The sequence below is a fragment of the Eleutherodactylus coqui genome, chromosome 6 (genome assembly GCF_035609145.1).
Source record: "Eleutherodactylus coqui strain aEleCoq1 chromosome 6, aEleCoq1.hap1, whole genome shotgun sequence".
Lineage (NCBI taxonomy): Eukaryota > Metazoa > Chordata > Amphibia > Anura > Eleutherodactylidae > Eleutherodactylus > Eleutherodactylus coqui.
In genome coordinates this window covers 176,555,278-176,571,532 of record NC_089842.1, presented here as the reverse complement: position 1 = coordinate 176,571,532, position 16,255 = coordinate 176,555,278, and the positions used below count along the sequence as shown (strand labels likewise).

Below are 16,255 nucleotides of genomic sequence, written 5' to 3'. Positions count from 1 at the left end.
ACATCACAGTGCGGAAAAAAAAAAATAGCAGCATGCCCTATCTTTGGGCGTTCCCTCTGAATGCCTTGCCCATTGTTTTCAATGGGGCCTGGAAAACACATCGCACAGCGTGCACACGAGGTTTACCATTGAAAACAATAAGCAACATCTTCCGCAGGATCACTTTACTAAAAGGATGGGAAGCGTTTGATACAAAAACACCTGGCATCCGCAGGTAACTCACACGTTGGCGAGCGCGGTATCAGGCTGAGTTTTATGGCCTGACATCATGCTCGTCTGTGTGCCATTAGCCTAAATCACACTCCTGGGTGCCCACTTTAGTATTAGTACTATTTTTGTACCAAATGTTTCTTTTTTCATGCCGTTTCCACCCGTGTCCCCACTGCGCCGTCCCACTGTAATATAATCTATTATTAAAATAAGTTCTCTTTAATGCATGAAAACAAACAAAAAATAAAACTTATCATAAATTGGAGAATAAGGACGGGTTCACACAAGGGTATTAGTGTATCTTGACGCCACCAGGAATTAGGGGTTCGACAGGGAGAACGCCCCTGTCACACCCCCAGCTCCCGATTGGGTCAAGCGTACAAGGTCCTAGCAGCAGTGTGTGCATAGTTGCGGCAACACAGCTATGCACGCGATGAAGCACGGACGGTCACCGCTGCCTTCCGTGGAAATTCAGAGGGATGACTCCCTGGCGAACCCTCAGTCCCAGGCCGAGCATGCCCGTTTGTTCCACGCCTCCACCTGTCACACAGCATACCTTTCCGCCGCCTCAGTCCTCCGTCCCTTACAGCAGCTGACAATTTCCTCCTTCCTGGCTGCACAGGGGACACCGGCGCCTTTGCCAACGCTGTTGCCCCGCAGCTTTGTCCCATTTACTGCGTTGCTGCTCCACACAGCGCCAGCCGCCTCTCAGACTGTTCCTTACCACCCCACACCCCCGCTGTGGACTCAGTGCTGCCGCCTAAGATTTCACTATGACATTGCAAGGAGAAGGTTGCCTGTCTTGTGTGTCCACGCTGGGGATAAGAGTTACACCAGGGGCTGCCAGGCTGCTACCCCAGGCCAATGTATGACAATCTGACTAAGCCCTTGCATTTTCCTTGTTCCCTTTACTGGCCTTTCAGCACTTGCTGCCCACGCCGCTGTGAAGCCAATCAGCAACAGGGAAGGGGGGGGGGGGGGGTGACCCCTCCTGTCAATCTTGACTCCATCAGGAGTTCCTGGTGGCATCAAGATACACTAATACCTCACACGAGCATAAGCACATTTGCGCACGCCTGAGTGCTGCATTTTTGTGGAAAGCACTATGCTTTTTGCCCCGTAGGGGTAGTATATAGCGCACATTTTCGCTCCCCCACTGACTCCTATCGGGATCTTTGGGGGAAAATATGCAGAAAGACAGAACACGTTCTATTTTTTATTTTTTCTGCGGCCCAAAATGCAAAAACACGCAAAATATAGAAATGCCAAGAAGCCCACTGAAATGAAGGCGTTGTGTCCTCTGCGCAGTGAGCGGTGACGGGCCGAGGAACCAACTTCAGGACGAAGAAAGTGGGAAGAAGAAACAGAACAAAAAACCGGCACGTCTTGTCTGCTGGCAGGGGTGCGGGAGGCGGCCGTGCAGACAACTGCAGATATTCCTGTATGGCCCGCAGGCTGTACAGCACCGTCCTCCCCCGCCCCCCAGGCGCCTCCTCCATACCGGCGGTCACACCATGCTCTCCCTGCTGTGTTCACCTCTATGCCCGCTGCCCCGTGCCAGCCGCGCCATGTCCGCCGTGTCTCTGCTCGTGTCCCCGGGCCGCTGCCTCTTTGACGACCCCCTGCGGCTGCGGGTCCGCGGTCTGCCGGCCGGGCAGGACGTGAGTCTCCTCACCGCTCTGACCGACGAGGCCGGCGAGCTCTTCACCTCCGTGGGGCGCTACCGAGCGGACGGCGGCGGGGAGCTGGATGTGAGCCGCAGCCCGGCGCTGGAGGGCGGCAGCTACACCGGAGTGGAGCCGGAGGGGCCGCTGTGGTCCCTGGAGCCCCGGACTCCCCTCCGGCGGCTGCTGAAGAAGGACGTGCGGAGTCCGCTGCAGCTGCGCTTCTCCCTGCACCGCGGGCCGCCGACCGGGGCTCTGCTGGCGGAGGCCGCCCAGGAGAGGAGCTTCCTGGGGGAGGCGGTGAGCCGGGAGCTGCTGCGGGCCGGCCGGGTGAGGGGGAGCCTCTTCCTGCCGCCCGGTGAGTGCAAGGCTGGGTGAGAGGGGAGTAGGGCCGGCCGGGTGAGGGGGAGCCTCTTCCTGCTGCCCGGTGAGTGCAAAGCCGGGTGAGAGGGAAGGAGGGCCGGCCGGGTGAGAGGGGAGCCTCTTCCTGCTGCCCGATGAGTGCAGGGTTGTAGCTGCTACTGTTTAATCCGTTTAATCTCTTAACCCTTTAAATACATGGCCTTTTTTTCCCATTTTTGTCCCCCCTTTTAAAAAATCATTTATTTATCCATCGACGTCGCTGTATGAGGACTTGATTTTTGCGGGACGAGTTGTATTTTTCAATGGTGCTATTTAAAGTACCATATAATGTACTGAAAAACTTTTGCAAAATTAAGTGGCGTAAAATGAAAAGAACGACATTCCGCCATCTTCCGGTCCATCCTATTTCTACGGCGCATAAACTGCAACAAAAATGACATGATTACTTTATTCTATGGGTCGGTACGATTACTACCAATATGTTTTTTTTCTGTACTATTATTTTTTTTCAAAGATGTTTACTTGTTTTAAATTATGCCGCCATCTTCTGCACGCAATAACTTTTAATTTTTCTATCCACATGGTTGTGCAGGGGCTCATTTTGTGCGGGACGTCCTGCAGTTTTCGTTGGTACCTTTTTGGAATACATACAACTTTTTGATTGCTTTTTATTGCATTTTTTTCCCTTAGAGACAGGGTGGCCGAAAAAAATTGTTTTTGACGACGTTCACAGTGTGGGGTAAATAATGCATTGTTTTGATAGATCAGACTTTTACAGATGCAGCAATGCCAAATATGTATTTTTGATATTATTTAGATTCTTTTATTATAAATATGGCAAAATGGGGGTGATTTTAAACTTTTATTACTTTTTTTTATTTCTACAATTAGTTAAAGTTTATGGATCTTGTTTTTACTTTCTTTTTCAGTCCCCAGAGGGGACAACAACTTGCGATGCTTTGATCGCTCCTGCAGTGTGATGTAATGCCATCATGCTGCTATCGGACAGGCAGTCTATTAAGCCACCCCACGGGGACGGGGCGTAGGGACCTCTGAACATCGGTGGATTTAAATGCCGCTGTCAGAATTGACAGCAGTGTTTAAAGAGTTATTAGCCGCGTTGCTTATCGGAGCTGTTGCTGCCAGATGTCGGCTGTAAGAAACAGCCGGTGCCCGCGATGTATGAAGAGAGCTCACCCCGCGATCTCCCATGATACGTATCCTGCAGCGGGAAGGGGTTTAAAGAATGTCCCTTTTTTTCCATTTTTTTCCTCCCCCGTTTTAAAAACACATAACTCCTTTATTTACCCATCAATGTCGCTGTATGAGGGATTGTTTTTTGTGGGACGAGTTGTATTTTTCAATGGAGCTATATAATGTACTGAAAAACGTTAAAAAAATCTAAGTGCAGTAAAATGGAAAATAACAAACTTGCACCATCTTTCGGTGCGTCTTGTTTCTACAGCCCACAAACTGCAACACAAATGACCTGATAACTTTATTCTGTGGGTCAGTACGATTACTACAATACCAAATGTATATAGTGTGTTTTTTGCTGTACTACTTTTATTTTTTTTTCCAAAGATATTTAACTTTTTAACTTTTATAGATCAGAATTTTTTACAAGAGCAGCAATACCAAATATGTTTTTATTATTCAGATTATTTTATTATAAATATGACAACTTTTATTACCTTTTCTTTTTAATAATTAATAAAACTTTTTAAAACTTTTTTTTTTTTTAGTCCCCAGAGAAACTTGCGATGGTTTGATCGCTCCTGCAGTTTGATGTAATACTATAGCATTACATTATACCGAGATCTGACAGGCAATCTGCATTGGCGGCCCTTTCAGAAGGCCCCCAGCTGCCATGACCCCTGCACGGCTCCCCGCAATCTCAGCACGGGGGGCCAGTACATTCCCACTGAACATTGATCGGGGCATTTAAATGGTAAACCGCTCAGATAAGCGGCGCGGATTCTCGGACCTGTTTGCAAGCAGCTTTCGGCTGTAAGAAACAGCCGGCGCTTGTGTTGTATTGCCCGAGATCGGCCAGCGACCTCCCTTCATACGTACCTCAAACCTGCAGGACGTAAATTTACATCCTGTAGAGTTAAGTGGTTAAGGACCAGACACTTTTTAGGGATTTTACACATGTGGTGGTTTTACTGTCCTATTTTTTTTTTTTTTTTTCTTCAGCTATTAAAATTATAATTTTTTTTTTTTCGATGTATAGGGCTATTTTGTTCCACTTTTCAGATTTTTTTTTCATTTTATTGGAGGTAAAAAAAAGTATTAGTATTTAAAGTTAATGTATGTACGGTAAAATAAAATACAGGAACGGGTTCCTCATTTTGTTTTGGACATTTTAATATATAATTTGCATAGTTTAGGATTACAGGCCGCAACAGCGGCAGTTTTGGGAGGCGGTGGGTCAGTTTCTTTTTTTTCATGTATATATTTTTATTTTATTCTGCTTTTTTTTTTAAACTTTTTTGTTTTTCTTTTATCTTTGTCACTTTGTTTTTTAACCATCTATCTCCCCCATGACGTCATACAAGACCTCTAGGGGTCATTCACTCTGTCGTCTTTTAATTTCACACTTTCCCACTATAACTGGGGCATCCATAGGAGCCTCAGTTACAGGGAAAACATCCCCTGTAGTGACATTAGTCACTGGCAGAGCTGGTCAGGGTTTGTTGGGATTCTGCAGCTCTGCTGTGGCAGGGGCACCTGGCGGTCATGTGATCTGCCGGGTCACATAGTGGAACTAACTAACACTTCCGCTTTCCCTCTTTAGTACAAAGCGCTCATTGAGCATTACATAGTCTAGAAAGGAAAACTGCTGAAACGGAGACCAGTAGGTGTTCGTTTCAGGTTTCACTTCATTTGCACAGTTCTGTGCCGGAAAGAAAAGGATAGTCTACCAGGCTTTTTTCCTGGCACTGACTAGTGCAAATGAACAGAATCCTGATGTAACTGCGATCTGTTTAAGCAGTTTTCTATAAAGCTCGAAATAGGCTCTGGCCAGTCTCTCTCCAGAGGCCATATTTTCAGGATTATAACCGTACACCGTGATGGAACCCCTGGATGGAGATAAAAATGTGATGTGAATAGAGCCTTAGGCTGGGTCCGCATGGGGCTGATTTGCTGCAGAATGCAGATCAGCGGGCAGCCTTGCCTCTAAACCCGCATCATTTGGTGCAGATTTTGAAGCGGGTTTTATCGCATATTGCTGTGCAGAATTCACCCCCCATTGAGTTCCGTAGTGGAACCATCTATAAAATTGACATGTAGGGGTATTGAATCCCACACCGCACGTCAATTTCCGTAAAGGGTTTAGTGCGGATTATTTCTGCAGCTTGTGGACGAGATTTTCAAAATCTCATCCGCCCTGCTGCTACTGTAAATGTAGTGGAATTTCAATGCGGAGGGTCAAATCTGCCCCATCTGGTCCCCCTTCTTAAAGGTCCTTTTAATTTGCTACTATTGTCCAAATTATGGAATGTGTAGACGCGGCTCCCGATGGGGCACTGAGCAAGAAATCAATCACTTGTTGGAATTGCTTGGTTTTTAACACAGCTAAAAACTAAGCGACTTTCGGCTCGTGTGAACAGGCAGTTCATCTTTGATCGACTGCCTGTTTGCAGAGAATGGAGGCGGCGGGCCACATTGCCTACGTTCTCCTTAATATTTGTCGCTCCTGTGTGGAATTTCTTTTGGGTATTCACGCGATGTGCACACGATGCAAAGTTTCCCATTGAAAACAATGGGAAACACTTGCCGATCCTCGCCATGCCAGAGGATCGCTATTTCCTTGAAGTGATGCATCGACAGGGAAATCACACGTGCATAAGCGTAATATTGGGCGGAGTTTCACAGCCCGATATTCCACTCGGCCGTGTGAAATTAGCCTAAGCCAAAATACACATTTTGTATGTAGATTTGCCATGTATTTCACCCTTCACTTTTTCTGCGAATTTCCACTATTTGCAGTGTGAACAGTCTGTGGATGTCTAATCTGTACTACATGTTAATTTGCATGCAAACATTTCTGCTACGTAGTCCTAAGGCAGGTCAACACAACAGATTTTCCACATGGATGGCTCTATATTTGAAAGGTCTTCATGGGGAGACCCGCCCCCTTCCCCCCAACTCACATCGTAGGCCTCTCACCAGCCAAGCCAGAAACCTACTGCACACTGATGAGGAGGGGCAAAACCCCCGAAACAACTGTCTGTGTATGGATTCTGGCTCGGTTTCCTATTCCCAATCGTTGTTTTACAGACTTATTAAAAAGCCGTACATTGATTTGTAGGAATGCTGCCATCCAATTGGTGGCGCTGCAGAGGTATTGTTCCATCTTCTTTTTGCATATAGGTCTTCATATAATACTACATGCCACATGCCCCCTGCAGTGCTCACTCTATTTCCCCATGCCATAACAGAGACGCTGGACCTGTGAACTTGTTTAATAAGTAACAACCTCTTTATTACCCCCATTCAGCATTACAGAGAAAGTTTGTGTTACATAGACTGGTAGAGTTGGAAGGAATCTCCAGGGTCATCGGGTCCAACCCCCTGCTCAGTACAGGATTCACTAAATCATCCCTGACAGATATTTGTCTAGCCTTTGTTTTGAAGAGTTTCATTAAAGGAGAACTCACTACCTCCCGTGGCAACCTGTTCCACCAGTTTTTTTTCTAATATCTAATCTGTGTCTCCTCCCTTTCAGTTTCATCCCACTGCTTCTGGTCTTTCCTTGTGCAAATGAGAATAGGGCTGATCCCTCTGCACTGTGACAGCCCTTCGGATATTTGTAAACGGCTATTAACCCTTTCCAATCCATTTATTTTTTCTCATCCATTCTCCCCAGCTCCAAATAAATTGGAGCTGGGGAGAATGGATGAGAAAAAATAAATTTTCCCTTCACCCTCCTGATCTGACAGAGTTCAGGAGGGTGCAGGTGGTCGCTACACCGTGGGGGGAATGCGGAAGTACTTGGCGTTCATGTGACAGCTGGGGTCAGGTGACAACTGGCAGTCACATGATCGCCGTCCGGAATCTCCGTGCATTACATAGCACTAATTGAGCGCTATGAAATGTGTAAAGGAGAAGGCAAGAGGCAACCCTTTCTTCCTTCTCCTCGGGGGTCCTTTGATGAGAATCAGTGCAGGAGTGTATCTGCACCCGATGTGTCTGATGATCGGGTGCAGATGCACTTCTGCACTGCAGTGTCGGGCCTGTCCGGACATCGGAGCTGGGGAGGAAAATGATGATGTCGGGGCAGGCCCGACATTGGATTGGAAAGGGTTAACTCTCCTCCCAGCCTTCTTTTTTGCAAGCTTAAAGGAGATGTCTCGAGGAAGCAGTGATTTTTTTTTTTGCCCAGTCCCCCTAATTATACATACATTACTAATTACCCCTGTAAATGACTTTCCTAGCTGGTTTGTACTTACCGTTCCAGCAACTTATAAAAGTTTCCCCAAGATGGCCGCCGGCTCTTTCCCCGTCGCTCGCTGCAGCCCGACGTGCGCGCTCCCGAGACGCTGCCAGCTGTGTCTCCATGGCAACCGGACGCCGCCGACCAGACGCCGCGCAGCCGCCGACCAGACGCCGCGCAGCCGCCGACCAGACGCCCACCGCCAGGCAGCAGGTAACCGGCGCTAGCCCCCGGCTCCCCGCGCTACGCTCCCGGCTCCCCAGCGCTAGACCCTCAGCCCAGGTGAAGGCCCCGGAGCCCAGCGCTAGGTTCCGGAGCCCAGCGCTGGGCTCCGGGGCCTTCACCTGTCAGTGAACATCACCCCCGACCCATCACTTACCCCCCTGGCCCAGCGCTAGTTCCCCCGGCCTAGCGACAGCCCCCCCCGGCCTAGCGACAGCCCCCCCATCGCAGCGACAGCCCCCCCCGGCCTAGCGACAGCCCCCCCATCGCAGCGACAGCCCCCCCCAGCCTAGCGACAGCCCCCCCCGGCCTAGCGACAGCCCCCCCCCCCCCCCCCCCCGGCGCAGCGGCAGCCCCCCCCCCGGCCCATCACTTACCTGGACGGCAGGACAGCTGGGCGGCTTCTCCGGACAGCTGGGCGGCTTCTCCGGACAGCTGGGCGGCTTCTCCGGACAGCTGGGCGGCTCTGCACCTTCCTCTAACAGAGGAAGGTACAGAATGGCCGCTCCAGCGCGCTCCCGAGCAGTGACAGCTCATCTGCGCATGCGCAGAAGAGCTGTAGCTGGGAGCACACTGAAGCAGCTCGTGCTGAAAGGAGAAGACCGGACTGCGCAAGCGCGTCTAAAAAAGCAAGCTGCCAGCGAATTTAGACGGAACCATGGAGACGAGGACGCTAGCAACGGAGCAGGTAAGTGGAATAACTTCTGTATGGCTCATATTTAATGCACGATGTATATTACAAAGTGCATTAATATGGCCATACGGAAGTGTATACCCCCACTTGGTTTCGCGAGACCACCCCTTTAACATTCCTAGATCCTTTAACCGTTCCTCATAGGGCATGATTAGCAGGCCACTCACCATCTTATCTTAGTAACTCTTCTCTGAACTTGCTCCAGTTTGCCGCTTTTAAATTGGGGTGCACCCATTATAATAAATAATTGGTCCTTCAGAGGGTGTGTGCATCCTCTTTATTATCAATCCTCAGGACTCCCTTATACGAGCATATTATGCATGTGTTTTTCACATGCGTAAAATATTTGCAGCATATATTAAATCTCCATAGCCTGTATTGGTGTGTATTCTGTGCAAAATACGCACCAACATAGGACATTCTGCGCTTTTTTTCATGCACGTAATAAAAAATGCAGGTGGCCCAAAAGAAATCAGTGGGCCTTTAGTACCGTGTAATAGGCGGGGCACATACGCCTGTTTGAGTGGGCCCTTGTGTTGTCGTGTGGACCTGTGTCAGATCCAGGTAGTTACAAATCTTCTTTATATTTACAGGTCCCGGTCCGTTTCCAGGAGTCATTGAAGTTCAAGGTACTGGTGGAGGCCTCCTCGATTACAAGGCGAGCTTGCTGGCTAATAGAGGCTTTGCCACACTGGCGTTAGCTTACTACAAGTATGAAGATCTACCTAAAGAGATGAAGGAGTTTCATCTGGAATACTTTGAAGAAGCAGTAAACTATATGCTGCAGCATCCACAGGTAGGCAGTGTTATCCCAATAGGATACGTCCCATGAAACAGACTGGGTCCACATGTTGATACCAATGCGGCAGTGACATGTAGACCGGTGCAGTCTTCAAATCCAGTGCAGCTAAAAGCAGTTTGATTGTTGTTGGCTTTGGGTGAACTAGCTTCTAGATGCAGGACTGTGAGACCACTGCCAGTCACACTGCTATTAGCTGCATTCAGTTGGAAGATTACACCAACTGGCGGTGTGGTTTTTGCCGCACTGTGGCAATACAGCAGCGTCAACATATGGACAAGGTTTGAATAGTCCTGTTTAACCCCTTAATGACGCGGCCATTTTTCTTTTTCCATTTTCGTTTTTTCCTCCCCCCTTTAAAAAAATCATAACTCCTTTATTTATCCATCCACGTCACTGTATGAGGGCTTATTTTTTGCGGGATGAGTTGTATTTTTCAATGGTGCTATTTAAAGTACCATATAATGTACTGAAAAACTTTTAAAAAATTCTAAGTGGAGTAAAATGAAAAAAAAACATTTTGCCATCTTTTAGTGCGTCTTGCTTCTACGGCGCACAAATGGCAACAAAAACGACATGATAACTTTATTCTATAGGTCGGTACGATTACTACGATGCCAAACTTGTTTAGGTTTTTTTTTTACTATACTCCTTTTTTTTTTTTTAAAAAAAGACATAAAATTTTTTTCAATTATTTTCTGTCGTCATTTTGTGCGCGCAATAACTTTTTTATTTTTCCGTCGACGTAGTTGAGCAAGGTCTCATTTTTTGCGGGATGTCCTGTAGTTTCTGATAGTACCATTTTGGAATACATATGACTTTTTGATCGCTTTTTATTGCGTTTTTTCTGGGAGACAGGGTAACTAAAAAAGTGCATTTCTGGCGTTCTTCATTTTTTTTTTTCGGACAACGTTCACTGTGCGGGAAAAATTATGTGCTACTTTGATAGATCGGACTTTTATGGACGCGGCAATATCAAATACATATTTTTAATTTATTATTTAGATTTTTTAATAATAGATATGGCAAAAGGGGGGTGATTTAAACTTTTACAACTTTTTTTTTTTTTTTTCAATTAAAAAAAAACGTTATTGATTCTTTTTTTTACTTTACTTTGAAGTCCCCCTGGGGGACTTTAAGATGCGATGCTTTGATCGCTCCTACAGTATGACGTAATGCTATAGAATTACGTCATACTGCTTTTTGACAGGCAGCCTATGAAGCCACCCCACGGGGACGGCTTGATAGGCAGTCTGCTAAGGCAGCCCTGGGGCTTTTCATTAGGCCCCCGGCTGCCATGATACGTGCATGGCTCCCCCGATCTCACCGCGGGGGGGCCGCGCGGGACCCCCGAACATCGTTCGGGGGATTTAAATGCCGCTGTCAGAATTGACAGCGGCATTTAAATGGTTAATAGCCGCGATCGGCCGCGCGCCCGCTCGCGGCTATTGCCCGCGGGTGTCAGCTGTTATAAACAGCTGATGCCCGCACTGTATGAAGAGAGGTTGCCACGCAACCTCTCTTCATAATACCCCGACGCTCCATGACGTACCGGTACGTCATTTGTCGTTAAGGGGTTAATTTAGCAGATCTCCAAATGAGAAACCGATCACTGGGAACCAGTCTAACCTGTTAACGCCACAGGACATAAGTTCACGTCCTGGGCGCATGGTACTTAGCGCAAAAGGACGTAAACTCACGTCCTGTACTTAAAGGGTCGCCACAGTGGCAATCAAGGCGACAGTGTAATGATGACTGCTAACATCCTTCACTAATGGCATCCATTTACTACTTGCCGTTTTGGGAGCAATCCCAAAGGTCCTGCCGCAGCGGTCTCTGTGATTGGTCATTTAGTGCTGACTGACCTATCGCAGCGCAGCAGCTCAAGTTTGCGCGGTTTACAGTGCAAGCTCTCTGTCCAATCACCATGATGTGCTTCCAGAGGTTGAAGAGAGAAAAATATGTGCAAAGAAGAAAAAATGATAGCAATCGTCGTTAGAGTAGGTATAGTGTGATCAGTATATTAGTGTAGCGAGTAAAGTGCCTATTTACACGCAATAATTATCACTCAAAAGCCATTGTTTAAGCAATAATCGTTGAGTGTAAATGCTCCCATCTTTCACTTTTTTGGCTGAACGATGATTTTTAGGTGAGCATAAAATCCATCGTTCAGCTGGAGAGAAGATAACACAGACCGCATGCATTGTATTTAGTAAAAAGCCCACGGCAGAGCAAAGGAGCTTTATGTAGAGAACGTGCCACCTACTGTTCTCTGCATACAGCTCCTGGAGGCTCATTTACATGCAAATTAAGGTAATAAACTGCTAATGGACATTAGTGTTCAGTAGCTGTTTATGCAAGACAATCGCTCAAGACCTATCTTTTGAACGATTATCTTTGTGTGTAAATGGGCCTTTAGTTTAGTCAGTATATTTAGTGTAGTGTTTAATCCTGTCAGTGTAAAAGAAAAAAAAACAAATTCCTTCTGTGTTCCCGGCCTCCTCCCATGATCACCCCACCCCAGTAATGGCCCATTGCCCTGTGGTCATCCGCCCAATCTTGTTGTTTTTTTTTTTTATGCTTTTTTGAGTGTCTAATAAATTTATATACTTATAGTATGGCCTGCAAGAGGTTTACCGTGGAGGAGGCTTACACAGTTACTGCGTCTGCAACAGACTCAGCTAGTGAGAATGATCCCACTTTTCTGGCATTGTCCTCTTCATCATCAGGCGAGTTTGAACTCCCTGTCTCCGAGAAGGCATCCAAGAACTGCCCCTCCAGAAGACCCGATTCATCTGATGCTCTGTGTATTAACCCAGAAAATTTCAGACCCCAGATTCCTGACCTTACTGGGAACTCAGAGGTTCACTTTAATACAGCAGGGCTCAGGGGGGTGGACGACTTTTAAGTTTGTTGTTTTTTTTTTTTTTTCCGGATTTTATAGCCCACATTTTTAGCCAAACTAATTTATATGCTCAGCATTTCATCCAAGAAAACCCCAACTCCATTGTTGCAAAACCTCACAAATGCACTCCCGTGGATGTATCAGAAATCACAAAATTTGGGGGCATTGTATTACGTATGGCGCTAGTCAAGAAGCCGAGCATTAGGGCCTACTGGAGCAGGGATATTTTATACCACACCCCAAAATTCCACATGGCGATGTCAAGGATGCGTTTTGAAGTAATTATAAAATTCCTGCATCAATGACAATACGCAGCGTCCACCCAGTGATGACCCCAATTATGGTCGCTTATATAAAATCCAACCTGTAATAGAGTGTTTTAATGCTACGTTTGCCCAGGTGTACAACCATGAGAAAAATATTTATGTAGAGGAGTTTCTGGTACATTTCAAACAGAGGCTTTGGTTCTGCCAATACCTGCCAGGTAAGAGGGCATGGTATGGTGTACTCTCACACAGCTTGTATATTTTGACGTCAAGGTATGCAAGTAAGTACAGGATTTATGAAGGAAAGGGCACCAGAGTTGAGCCCCCAGAATGCCCCCTTCCTGGGAATTACAGAAAAAAATTGTGTGGGAATTGGTGCCCCCACTGCTGGAGCAGGGTTGCCACCTCTACTTGGATAAGTTTACACCAGTGCCCCCCCCCCCCCCACCCTATTCCAGAGTCTCGCTTCCAAGAAAACTGCAGCATGTGGAGTTGTTAGGAGACTTTTCTGGATTTTTTTTCTAAGTCACTTCTTGGGCAAATTCTCAGAAGAGGTCAGAGCTGGGCAGCATGCAGCGACAACGTATTGTGTGTCAGATATAAGGACTAGAGCGACATCCCTATATTGAGCACAGTACATGCCCACAGCAGTACCACCTGCCCAGTACGAGGTACCAGTACAGAGACCCCCAAGCCAGACTGAACCCTCGACAACCATGGGTACATGGGAGGGGTTGAACTGTCCGGTCAAATACTCGGGGCCTTACAATAACATGCAGAAAACAAGGGTGTGGTATAAAAACCAGGTTGTGCACATCATACAGGTGGCACTGCATAATGCCTATGTACTCTAATGTGAAAAATTACCACTAAACTTATACACATCTTGGAGTCCTAAAAAAATATATATATGGCACTTAAAAAAATGATTGCAATATAAAGTAAGTAGTATAGTAAGTGTTTAACTGTTTGGTGGTGTTTGACTACATGTCTTACAAGGAGAAATACTCAGTTTGAAAATTGCAAATGTTTCAAAATTTTCAGTACATTTTTTATTAAAAATGGCAAAATTTATTGATGAAAATTTACCATTAACACAAACTACAATACATCACAAAAAACAGTTTCAGAATCGTGCAAATGCATTCAACGTCACTACAACATAAAGTGACAGGTGCCGGATTTGAAAAAATAAGGTTTGTTCCTTAAAGGGGTTGTCCCGCGCCGAAACGGGGTTTTTTTTTTCAACTGCCCCCCCGTTCGGCGCGAGACAAACCCGATGCAGGGGTTAAAAAAGAAAACCGGACAGTGCTTACCTGAATCCCCGCGCTCCGGTGACTTCTTACTTACCTGGTGAAGATGGCCGCCGGGATCTTCTCCCTCGGTGGACCGCAGGGCTTCTGTGCGGTCCATTGCCGATTCCAGCCTCCTGATTGGCTGGAATCGGCACGGGGCGGAGCTACCAGGAGCCGCTCTTCGGCACGAGCGGCCCCATTCAGAAAAGAAGACAGGACTGCGCAAGCGCGTCTAATCCGGCGATTAGACGCTGAAAATTAGACGGCACCATGGAAACGAGGACGCTAGCAACGGAGCAGGTAAGTGAAAAACTTCTGATAACTTCTGTATGGCTCATAATTAATGCACAATGTACATTACAAAGTGCATTAATATGGCCATACAGAAGTGTATAGACCCACTTGCTGCCGCGGGACAACCCCTTTAAGGTGAAATAGGCCGTGTCTTTAGGGGGTTAAGCCCCCCCCCCCCCCTTTTTTTTTTTTTTTTTTTAACAGCGGTTATCTCCTTAGGAGCTATGTTAATGTTAGAGCTACTCAACATCAACAGATTAATGGGACTCCACCTCTCTGGACCCCTGTCAATCAGCTGATAAGTAGCGATCATAAAAGGCAGGAATGCTCAGAATGCCATTTGAGCCCTATTTGGTATTACAGCTCTCTTTGATTTGAAGAGAATAGAAGAGAGCTGCAATACCAAACTAGTCCACTGTGCTACATATGACATTCTAGCAGTCTGTAACCACTTCTCATCAGCTGATTGGTAGGCATCCCAAATTGCAGACTCTCACTAATCTGTTACTGATAACTTATCCTGAGGTAGGTCATCAATAGTTTTCTCCCCAGAAAGCCCCCTTAAACTATATACGTTCCAATTTACTGAAAGTTATAGAATTTGTACCAATAAATGGAAGATAGGTTATTAATAGTCCTGTCTGTCCCTTCCCCCACACCCAAGAAAGCTTTGAATTGGGATCCTTAGTGGGTATGGAGAATTCTTGTTCCGGTATTTGATATATGAGGTGGTCCTATCTACGATATACACATAAGTCATCTACTGTTTTCCCTCTGTCTTTTAGGTGAAGGGTCCAGGGATCGGTCTTCTTGGCCATTCTAAAGGTGGCGACTTGGTGATTTCCATGGCCTCCTTCCTTAAAGGCATAACTGCCACAGCTGTCGTAAATGGCTCAGTGGCTAATGTTGGAGCAGCCCTTCACTATAAGGACCATACTCTGCCTCCTATTGGCATTGACCCTAAAAGGCTAAAACACCCAGAGCCAGGGGTGGGCGATATCCGGGACGTAATACATAATCCACTAGAAGAACCTCACCGGAAGAGCCTTATTCCTATTGGAAAAGCTGACTGCAAGTTTCTGTTTATTGTGGGAGGAGATGACAGGAACTGGAAGAGTGACATCTATGCCCAAATTGCAAGCCAACTTCTGGTAGAAGAAGGGAAAGAAAAGCCAGAAATTGTGTTCTATCCCAAAGCTGGCCATTACATTGAGCCCCCATATTTCCCCTTGTGTAAAGCATCTTTTCACAAGCTTGTCAATCTTCCTGTGGTTTGGGGAGGAGAACCTAAGGCTCATGCACTGGCACAAGTGGACTCATGGCAGAGAATTCAGAACTTCTTCCACAAGCATCTCAATGGGAAAAACGTCCTGAAGAACAAACTATGAACATGTTGTGCTATGATTACACAAACCGTAGGGATCTGTTCACACACTGCAGATTTGTTGCAGAACTTTCTGCAGCTGAATATCAGGCCCATACATGTGAATGGGGCTCTTTCATCAACCACGTGCCTGGGTTTCTACAGACTCCATTCAGATTGATTAAACAGGATCTGACATTTCTGCAACAAATCTGCAGCTAAATAAGTATTAAATGATCATAATGCACTATATTTAAATAGAGAACACAGTGAGCAATTTTACTAAAATGTAACATCTGTTCATGTATTGATTTATTTTTCTATCGATTGAATTGCTTTAAGATTAAGAGATATAGATTATATATACATATATATAATTTATTAAAAACTTACAGATTTTCTAATGATTCTTTGTAATTCATTCTAGGATTAGGCATGACTGAAAACTGGCTTCCTCTCCTGTACAACATTCTGGTTTTGCATACTGCTGGGAATCCGTGTTTTGTACTGTCCTTCAGGCTCATTTACATTCAACGATTATCGCTCAAAAGCCATCGCTGAAGCAATAATCGTTGTGTGTAAATGCTCCCATCTTTCACTCTTCCGCAATCACAGGGGCAGTACACTGATCTATAGAAGAAACTCAATTTTTCACAGTATAGACAGTTAAAACTTCATTTTTATTAGGTCTTAAAACCTCGGACTCAGAGTCCATCTGTATCAACCTAAAATATTAT

At 46.1% G+C, this 16,255-nt stretch overlaps 1 protein-coding gene across 1 annotated transcript; it reads left to right on the top strand.

Moving 5' to 3' along the window:
- The first annotated feature begins 1,601 nt into the window (after positions 1–1,601).
- Positions 1,602–15,925, top strand: LOC136632962 (acyl-coenzyme A thioesterase 1-like). The gene is made up of 3 exons (XM_066608289.1): positions 1,602–2,232; positions 9,190–9,392; positions 14,941–15,925. The coding sequence occupies exons 1-3, from the start codon at positions 1,725–1,727 to the stop codon at positions 15,541–15,543; spliced, it is 1,314 nt and encodes a 437-aa protein (XP_066464386.1). The 5' UTR covers positions 1,602–1,724; the 3' UTR covers positions 15,544–15,925.
- The last annotated feature ends 330 nt before the right edge of the window (positions 15,926–16,255 follow it).